This window comes from Patagioenas fasciata, chromosome 19, assembly GCF_037038585.1.
Source record: "Patagioenas fasciata isolate bPatFas1 chromosome 19, bPatFas1.hap1, whole genome shotgun sequence".
In the NCBI taxonomy this organism is placed as follows: domain Eukaryota; kingdom Metazoa; phylum Chordata; class Aves; order Columbiformes; family Columbidae; genus Patagioenas; species Patagioenas fasciata.
The window spans coordinates 10,640,332-10,650,243 of NC_092538.1; the positions used below are offsets into that span (position 1 = coordinate 10,640,332).

The 9,912-nt window shown below is 45.7% G+C and overlaps 1 protein-coding gene across 1 annotated transcript in view; it reads left to right on the forward strand.

Annotated features, from left to right (window-relative positions):
- Window positions 1–9,576, forward strand: part of PPM1E (protein phosphatase, Mg2+/Mn2+ dependent 1E) — a 57,279-nt gene extending 47,703 nt beyond the window's left edge. Inside the window, 5 exon segments of the mRNA XM_065852983.2 lie at window positions 1,546–1,745; window positions 3,029–3,217; window positions 3,797–3,940; window positions 4,242–4,335; window positions 4,588–9,576. Coding sequence (XP_065709055.1) covers window positions 1,546–1,745; window positions 3,029–3,217; window positions 3,797–3,940; window positions 4,242–4,335; window positions 4,588–5,663 — 1,703 coding nt within the window. The 3' untranslated portion in view covers window positions 5,664–9,576.
- Window positions 9,577–9,912: the final 336 nt, after the last annotated feature.

Genomic DNA, 9,912 nt, shown 5'->3' on the forward strand with positions numbered 1-9,912 from the left:
TCCCGTTTTACCCCCAGGAGCAATTATTGGTGATGCTGACACTCCGCGTACTCCCCGCTGGGGACGGCTGGTGGGTGTCCCAGCGCAGCCATGGGTTTTATTCCGTCAGAGTGATGCTCTGAAGCATGACAGCCATGTGACACAGAATGTGCACCGTCCCCCCTCGTACGTGCCCGCTGGGAAAAAAAATGGAAGAACAATTCTGTGGGGTTCACTTATGAAAATATAATTTGGACTTGTCCCCTCTTTAAATATATTACTCAACAAAAAGATTTCTGGTGTTGCCAGTGAGAGAGGGGAAGTGTTGCGGGAATCGGTACCCATTGCTGTGGCAGTGGTGGGATGACCCAATGGTTTGATTGCCAGCACTTGTTTTTGAAGCTGTGTGATCAGGAGGCTGGGGCTCCTTCTTTCCATTATGTGTATAGCTGATTTCCAGCTAAACCGCTCCTCTTGGAGATCAAGCTGGAACCAACTCATAATCAGCAGAGCCAAGGATCCTGCCCCTTGATCCCCATAGCCCACATCTTGTGTAGATCTAGTACAGAAATTAGTAAATGCTGCTTTTAGGTTCTTCACAGAATTTCTGTGAACTGCGAGATGCTGTAACTCTCCCCTCTGCTCCCTGTACTTGAGCCGTTTCACCTCCAGGAATGATTGATGCTCGTGGATTGCTGCTGTTTAGCTTTGAACATCTCTGGCTTTGGTGAATGATCATGTACAAAGAGATTTTGATGTGTTCAGCTCTGATGTTTTCTTCCTGTTTTCCTCCCCTGAACTTCAGAACAATCAAGTGCCTTAGTTTTTACATTTTAAAATGACTGTTTCTCAGGAGTGACAGTTCAGCATTTTCTTCAATTTAAGACCTTTATGGTTTTCTCATTTGCTCACACAATTTCTTTGATGTGCAGTCCAGTCAGGAATCTGGAAATAATGTGAAATTAAGAAAGTACCTGAATGTGCACACTACTGAATGTGCACACTACTGAATGTGCACACTACTGAATGTGTACACTACTGAATGTGCACACCTCCGAAACAACTTAAAGTAACACTATTAATTTCCATAGGTTATTTGCCACTGTATTTCCTCATTGCTGCAGAGAAGTGTTGTTTGGAATAGACATTTTGGTCTAAAACCAGCACGATGTTATTGCAATGGGTTGTGGTTTCGGTACGTGATGCTACACGCCGTGGCAAAGTCCCTGTCAGAGCTGCTGTGACACAGAGTGACACAGGGCAGCACATGCTGAAGGAAAAGTACTTGGTTTTCCTATTTCCTGATGCTGCAAATGAGTTCCCTAAAGGCACGGAGGAATGTTTAAGTTAGAAAGACAAACAAACAATGAGCTGCTCACTGATGAATGCTGATTATGGCGAGTTCAGCTTTCTCATTCATGTGTCAGAGCCCAGGATTTCCCTGCTGACACCCATCTCAACTGCTTGGCTAAAATGGTTTTGTTTCATCTTTGTAATGTATGCAAGAAAAAACTTCTCACTTAATAACGCTCTCAGCCTTTAATTTGTGGTTTTTGCTGTCCCCAGAGATCGAGACAGTGAAGCTGGCCCGCTTAGTGTTCAGCAAACTGCATGAGATCTGCAGCAGCTGGGTGAAAGACTTTCCTCTGCAGCCAAAGCCCCACCGCTACTACGAGACATCCATCCACGCCATCAAGAACATGCGCAGGAAGATGGAAGACAAGCACGTCTGCATCCCAGACTTCAACATGCTCTTCAACCTTGAGGTAAAAGGAGATCAGGTGGAAAACAAATGCATATGCCCAATACAGTTTCCATTCTTGGGGAAGTAGGCAGTTTTTTACTGTGCAAGTGAAAGGGACCAGAGGGTTGACTTCCAGGAGGCATAACATAAAAACACACCCAAAAAAAACACCACACAAAAACCACCACCACAACCAAACCCAAACTTGTGCTGTTCACAAGAATCTAGCGACGCGAATACTTTGGTGGGACTGGGGCCAGACTTCCTTCCATTAATTTCTTTATGCGGCCATCGGTCAAACACTCATGCTCGTTCTTCCTTCATATATAAATCTGGACGCTGAAAAACAGCAATTAGAAGAAAGTGGCAAGAATTTTACCTTTAGGATCACATTGCTGCATAATTAATTCTTTGTTACATGCTGTCACTTTAATAACCATCTTCTGCCCCATCCATGTTCTTGCCTTTAAATGATATTAATGCAAACAGAGGTAGATGTTTCCTCTGCCTGTCAGTTCTCAGCTTTCTTATTCCAACATGTGTTGGAGCCCATTACTTACAGATTACAATGTACAAATATTCCAGTCATTGAGCTGCTGTCAAGGTTGAATTGGCGCTGTCAGGGGGTTGGTGTGTTCTGTGTGAGAACAGGCACAGGAGCTGATCGCTCTTGGTTCAGCATTGTTTCTCTGAACAGATAAGGGGAAGCTGAGAAAACTGACTTGAAGATGAGTGATTTTGCTGTATTTGATTTGTGAATGTAATCACAATTATCTGATGAGAGACTACATAGAGTGGTTTTAAAAAAAACAGGCATCTAAGGTGATGTGGAATGGATTTTTAAATAGAGAGGAATGAAAGCAGGGGCTGTCAGCTTCACATCTTAACTGTACTGGCATTTTATCCCTGGTGGATTCCAGACTTGATGTAGACTCCATGCAAACCGTATTGGATGTTCTCGCTCTGTGGTTTTGCAGTCACAAAAACTCCTGCACAGTTTGATGGGAATGGCACTTCCTATTTGAGTTGAGTGACTGAACTGTAACAAATGGGACATAAGCAGCACTGAGCGCGCTACATGGGTGATTCTTGCAGGACGTCTCTTGCAGTTTGCAGCTGGAATTCACCAGCAATAAGGTGAAAATTTCCCATTGATGCAAGTCAAGATGGTCCGAGTGGTTTGTTTTTCCAAGTGCAATTTAGTGAGGACACCACAAATCTCAAGTTCAACAGTTTAAGACAATCCAATGAGCTGTTTGCATTGCTTTCTCCTGAGTGGTTTTCTCCGTGTGTTTCCATTGACAGGACCAAGAAGAACAAGCTTATTTTGCAGTGTTTGATGGCCACGGGGGAGTGGACGCTGCCATCTACGCCTCCATCCATCTCCACGTGAACATGGTGCACCAGGAGATGTTCCAGCAGGACCCGGCAGAGGCCCTGTGCCGAGCTTTCCGCGTGACCGACGAGCGCTTTGTCCAGAAGGCAGCCCGAGAGGTGACTGAGTTACCTGGACCCCACTCTGACAGCGTTAATCTGTAAATTGTGTCCCGGTCAGCAGGGCTGCTCCGAGCGCTGTGCCCTCAGCACAGAGCCGTCCGTGTGAGCCCACAGAGCTGGTGCTTCGTGTTCCACAAAGATGTTGCCCTCAGCTTCTCACAGTGTCCAGTTCATTTAACAGGATGCTGCTGCTGTTCTTGCGTTCACCTGCCAACTCAGTTTAGTCCTTGGGGTGGCTTTTTTTTCCTCATCTCTACAACACACATTGTTCTTAGCTCCAGAAAGCAAGAATAAATGGATAACTCGCCCCTAGACCTCCTAAACTTATGGAAGGGCTGAGTTAAGTGCAGGGAACTCCAGATGTTTACGAATAAACCTCCCTCCAAGTTCATTAACACCACGCATTTCTATCAGCAGATAGGAAGCAGGCACAGGAACGCACTAGAACAGCAGCGCAGTGGCACAGCCCCGCTTCTGAAAAGTCATGGGGCACAACTGATCACTTGCATTCAGCCACTTTGAAATGGTTCTTATTTGCTTATTGAAAGCTGGCGGTATTTTTTTCACCCTTTCCAGAGTCTGCGCTGTGGAACCACCGGTGTGGTCACTTTCATCCGAGGAAATATGCTGCACGTGGCTTGGCTGGGGGACTCCCAAGTGATGCTTGTGAGGAGAGGCCAAGCTGTGGAGCTGATGAAACCCCACAAACCAGATCGAGAGGTGAGAACGGCCTGTTTTAAATACCCCCGGGCAGCATTCACCACCGAGGCCGACAGGTATCAGCTGTATGTGAGACGCTGGGACACTGAGCGTTGCTTTGCCAAGGTCTCTTGGAGTGGCAGCGTGTGTTCCAGTTCTCCCGGTTGGTTTGGAAGTTGGTGTGGATTTGTGTGCAAATCCTTTGTTCTCATCTCCCCACGCCATGTTTGTGAAAACCCCAGATATTTATGGGAGCGTTCAGAGTGCGGTGGCAGCACCAGGTGCTCTGACCAAACAAATCTTGCATTGTTTTGCTGTTTAGGACGAGAAGAAACGCATTGAGGCACTCGGTGGCTGTGTGGTCTGGTTTGGAGCCTGGAGGGTGAATGGGAGCCTGTCAGTCTCCAGAGCTATTGGTAAGAATGGGCTTTCTCATGTTTCCTTTTCTTTTTAATTTAAACTTCAGTTTTCTAGTGATAAGAACTTGAAATACAGCTGAAGATACACCTGTGAGCAATGACCTTTTTTTCCTCTACAGTTTGAGGGAAAAATTTCCAAATAATTTCTTTAACTCGGAATCAGGGTCATTGGCTCCACGCTGTGTTAATAAAAGGGCTTCTGGATGCTCTGGCTGCAACCCCCCGGTCTCATGTGTTGTTTTTCCACAGGGGATGCTGAGCACAAGCCATATATCTGTGGGGACGCAGACTCTGCCTCCACTGTACTCGATGGCTCTGAAGACTACCTCATTTTAGCCTGCGACGGCTTCTACGACACAGTCAATCCCGATGAGGCGGTCAAAGTGGTGGCTGACCACCTGAAGGAGAACAACGGCGACAGCAGCATGGTAGCACATAAATTAGTGGCATCGGCTCGGGACGCCGGTTCCAGCGACAACATTACTGTCATCGTGGTGTTTCTCAGGGACATGAACGCCGCAGTCAGTGTTAGCGAGGAGTCGGACTGGACGGAGAACTCTTTTCAAGGTGGGCAAGAAGACGGCGGGGAAGATAAAGAAAACCACGGAGACTGCAAACGGCCGTGGCCCCAGCACCAGTGCTCAGCACCTGCAGACCTCGGGTACGAGGGGCGCGTGGATTCCTTCACCGACAGAACTAGCTTAAGCATAGGCTCCAGCGTTAACCCCTTTGATGATCAAGGCTATTTAGACCTGACAAAAACAGAAACTAGTCCTAGTACACCGATGAGTGCCAAATATCTGCCGCCAATTCAAGGGTTTAGTCCTGGCATACCAAAGAGCGTGAATTCCATCAATGGCTTAACAGTGAAGAACGAATCGCCAGAGCGCAGCACATCATCGATGTGCGGACAGAGCGATCCCAGGGAGCGCAACGCTCCGCTTAGTTTGGGCGCTGCAGGGCAGAGCACCTACAGGGTGAAGGGTTTGTGCCCCGTCTTCTTTGGGCTGGAAGAGGAACTCTTCAAATCCTCGGGAAGACGCGCCGCGTTCTTTCACTTGCGGCTCTGCAACGGGAAGAGGCGACGAGGAGCCAGGCTCAAACCAAAGTTTCACACGTCGCTCTGGGCTCACGAGCCTTCCCACGTAGAAAGATCGAGTCCGTCCGTCCTGGCGCGGGGCCGTGGCAGCACGAGGCTGCCGGCGCGACGCTCCCCATGGTGGCGGCTGGCTCGGCAGAGCGCGTGCAGGGAGAGCGTGTTTTTGATGCGAAGGCAAAGTAATTGTATACCAGATTCATACCTTCATCAACGCTGTAAAATGTAACCGTCTCCCTCGTGGTCCTCCGTCAGACTCACAAAACAGACATTCCCAAAACAAAACTTGCATCATCAGAAAGCGAAAAAAAGGTGGGCATTTCCGAACTGTACTCCAGTCCCCTGCAAAGCTCAAACCGTGTGTAAATAGATCTAAGAATTACTAATAACAAACGTAGTTGTTTCAGTCTCAATCAGTTTGCTGGTGGTGCCACCCTGAGCAACGCCACAGCCACCCGCACACACCCGTGTCCTGTCACATTCACTAGTGAAAGCCGAGCAGCTGGTTCACGTCATTAGACGCAATTAGGGAACGGTCGTTAACAGCGCAGAGAGCTGAACCTGCCTGAGGTACGGCTGTGGAGCAATATGTGCGGAAAGACTCCGGTTTAGAACTGCCAAATCTTTTTCGAGTGGGGGGGAAGTTGCTGTAGGAGTGAAGGTGTGGGGGGCTTTTTTGTGTTCTGCTTTCTGTTTCTTTCAGGCGAGCGTAAAGACGAATTAGAAAATTACATCCACTGTTGCAGGTAAAAGACTAAAAGCCATACAGGGTTTTACCAGGTAACCTGGGAACGGACAAACTAAGCTCCTGCTACTCTGTTCTCAGACTCCGATTGAGGTACAGACTTATAATTTACCTTCTTTTTCTTTTTTCATGTAACATAAGATGTGGAATATGAAGAAAACTTTTTTTTGTAGTTTTTAAAAAAATTATTTCGTATGGCAAGAAGTGCAGTGTAGGGAATTTCGTATCTTTCTGGTGCTTTCAGTGGCACTTTTCTCATTTGTCCGTTTAGGAAACTGTTCTCAGTTACTTTTAATTGAACATGATTGTGCTTAATACTTTGAGCCAACCTCTTTCCACCGTAACTTCATCTCAGGTCTTAAAAGAAACCAGTCAGTGGAGATGGTCAATACGACACCACTGCCACTCAACCCGTCAAACCAGAGAATCGCTTGTGAGAGATAATGAGCAATATGATGAGCTGTTTGGTTTTGGTAAAGATTTCTAGATGGCAAAGGCGTAAATGAGTATAAAGCTGCAGTTCAGGTTTAATGGAGAGAGGAAAATTCACTGACAAGCCAGAGCTTTGCTTTGCTCAAACCTGGGTTCAGAAAGGAAAGCGAGAGGTGCCCGTTGCCCTTACTTTCTTGAGCAGAACGTTATTTATCAAAGCGGGAAACACGCAGGACTCACCAGCTCTTCCCGGCGCTGGGTGCTGTGAAACCCTGGGGGCAGCGGTTCGTTGGGACATGAGGAAGCAGATGGTTCTAAATACACATCCTGTTACTATTCTTCGTTAAACTGAGACGTTTGGAAGAGTCTGAACAAAGTCTTCATAGGCATTCATTGTACAATTCATATGTTAGCAGTAACAATTTAATAACGGTATTAGCATTTAGCTAGACTTCGCAGAGTATTTTAATAGTAAGTAGTCAGGAGATTATTCAACACGACAAGATGGTGAGGTTTGAATTCTGCCAATTTCCGCTGCTTCTATCTTTGATGCACTATTTTAAAAGCAATCTGACGAATAGCAAAAGGCTTCATGAGTAACCAGGAGCTGGAGCGTGGCTTTAGATTCCTTTGATCTGTTTCAGGCTTTTTTTTTAATCTTACGGGATCATTGGCTCTTATCTGTCATCTTATTAAGCCTTAGCTGTTGTCAACGTTCTCTTTAGCTGCAGCGTATGTTCCAAGTCAGATTTACTGAGGAAATTTGAGAAACCGTGAAACAGTAAAATATGCAACTCCGGGGCATCTCTGCGGTGCCTTTGTTTTAAATTATTCACAGTAATAATGACGCATTGAAAGTCCATCTTAGAGCTGACTGTGCTTCGGAGAGAAAGGTGGCGTAAGTGCAATTCCGCGTGTGAGTAAACGAGAATGGAGAAGCGTGACGGATGATGAACTTCTTCCCAGTCTGCAGGACGAGCACTGGACTGCACGCGTGCTGTTTGGGGAAGGATCGAGCTTTTTAGGTGTGGATTCATAAACGAGAATTCTGCGACTCATCCCATTTATCTTGCTAGGAGAAAAATCAATCTGCCATCGTAGTTGCGGTGTGGTCAGGTAAAACCATTGTATCGATAGCGAGTGTTCATTTCTTCACTAACTGCATATTTATAGAGTAGATAGGAATCATTTGTAAGGTAAGTCCTTTAAAGTTCTATAATATTACAAGTAGTGGTTATTGGTCTGATATATGCTGCTCTTGATTCTACACACTAGACAAACAGCAGTGCTTTGTGAAATGCAGTGTTTTAATGCCACTGGTGATAGGAAGTAGTTCTCTTCAGTTCAGAATCCTGTGCCCTTATTTGCTGCTTGCTAACGTAAGCAATAATCCCTCTCTAACGGTATCTACGTGTTCTGTATTCGTACTTTGTCTATCTGGTGACAATGTAAAAATAGTAGGCTAATATAAAAGTATCTAACTGTATTTATTAACTGTTGATGCTGAGATTCAGTCTGTGACCTGTGTTTTGTATTTTTATTGTGTATCTTAGTGGTGGTGGAATTTGTATAACGAATCTTTCCAATAAAGAGCTGAAGTATCCCTTTTCCGCGTTAACACAACCCGCATCAGTTTCAGTTGACGTGTTAACCGTGTTTGCAGGACTAGGAGGTAGGTAGTGAAAACATTTATTTGATTTGTTTTTAACTTGTGTTGGTTTTGAGACGCGGGCTCCAGGCTGTTTGTCTGAAGCCGCTCAAAACTCGCTCGTAAGCTCTTCACTGTGAGTACTGGTGGGATTGGCGCAATCCCCACGCTGGTAGTTTCCTGTGTACACTTTGTAAATGTGCAACTCTGAGGAATGTCTGCGGTGCAGAGAGCAGTATAGCACCAGACCAGGGAGCTCTTACCCATTTCGATTTGCACTAAAGGTGGGTGGAAACGCATGTATATAACTTTTCTTTAACCTAGAAGTGCCATCAATTGTCCTTGCAAGTTAAAACCATTCAGTATTTTATTTCGATTGCATTGTAACGCCGAAGGACAATAAACTTACGCCACATTTATAGTGGTACGTCGTCATAGAACCTCCGCTCTGTTTTTGGAACACTGTGTGTCAGCGAGAAACGCGTTGTCCTATGGGCAGATGAGGCACAATGAGTTCTGTGTTTAGAGACATGGCTGCTGTAGTGCAGGTCCACTATCTCCTCACTAAATCCTCCTGACCCTGGCAATGTTCTGCGGGGAAAAACAAAAAACATAGAGAAAGATTGGTCTAAATTAGGGGCTGTTTTAGCACAATTTATTCACTCGGCACTAGTCACATAAACAAAGCCATGGGAGGGGATACTGCAGCTTTGTTCATGCCTGTAATTTAGGGCAATCTTTCTTTAACTCATGTCCTCTTTGCAACAGGAACACAACTTTCTACCCTTGTATCATGTGCAATAAGTAATAGCAAAGCATTAACCCGGCCTCTGACTGAAACACCCGTCTCCTTTGCCAGCCCTCGCTAACCAGGCGATTGCACTGTACTTGCCAGCATTAAAGCTAAAGAGAAAACACCCCCTTAGGCTCTAGTACAACTGTTGTATGTCGTGATTGCATCTCCTTAGGGTTTTTTTTCTCACCTTCACTCTAGAAGACAGAACATGGACAGGGGCCACGGGCTGAGGGCACCGGGTGCAGGGAGCCAGCCCAGGGTCACTGCTGCACCGGTGCTCCCGCGCCCCTGTCCGTGTTATCTCATTCATGGAACTAACTGTTCTTTATGAAGTAAATAGATTAAAGTGAACCATTTAACAGCATTGGGACTTTCCATTTGCAATCTTGTTCTACAGTTCACGTATGTGTTTAGTTATAACCATGTATTAGTCATCCATATTTTATTTATGAAAGCTGTTTATACAGAAAAAACTGTTTAAGTTTTACCAATATCTTAATAAAACAGTAATTTAAACCACACTTCGGAAAGCCTGTTTATTTAATATAGCAACCAGCTTCTGAACTAAGTGTCTTTAGTGTGGTGAGAGCAGATTTCCTCTAAGCCTTCCCAGCCTGTTTCCTACCTCCTGTTTAAACCCCAGCTGTGTATCAACCAGTTCTCCGTGAGGTGAGCAAAGCAGGATGGTACCAGCTCCCTCAAGGCTTGGGCACCAGCTCCACAACCGATCTCAGAGCTCAGCAAAACCATTTTCTTCAGCCCAGACCACTTATCAAGAGTAAAGCATCTTTAAGCGCTGGAGAGGCAGAGCCCAGTGATTACTGCTAATTGAGCTGGGTAAAATAATCACCACGCAG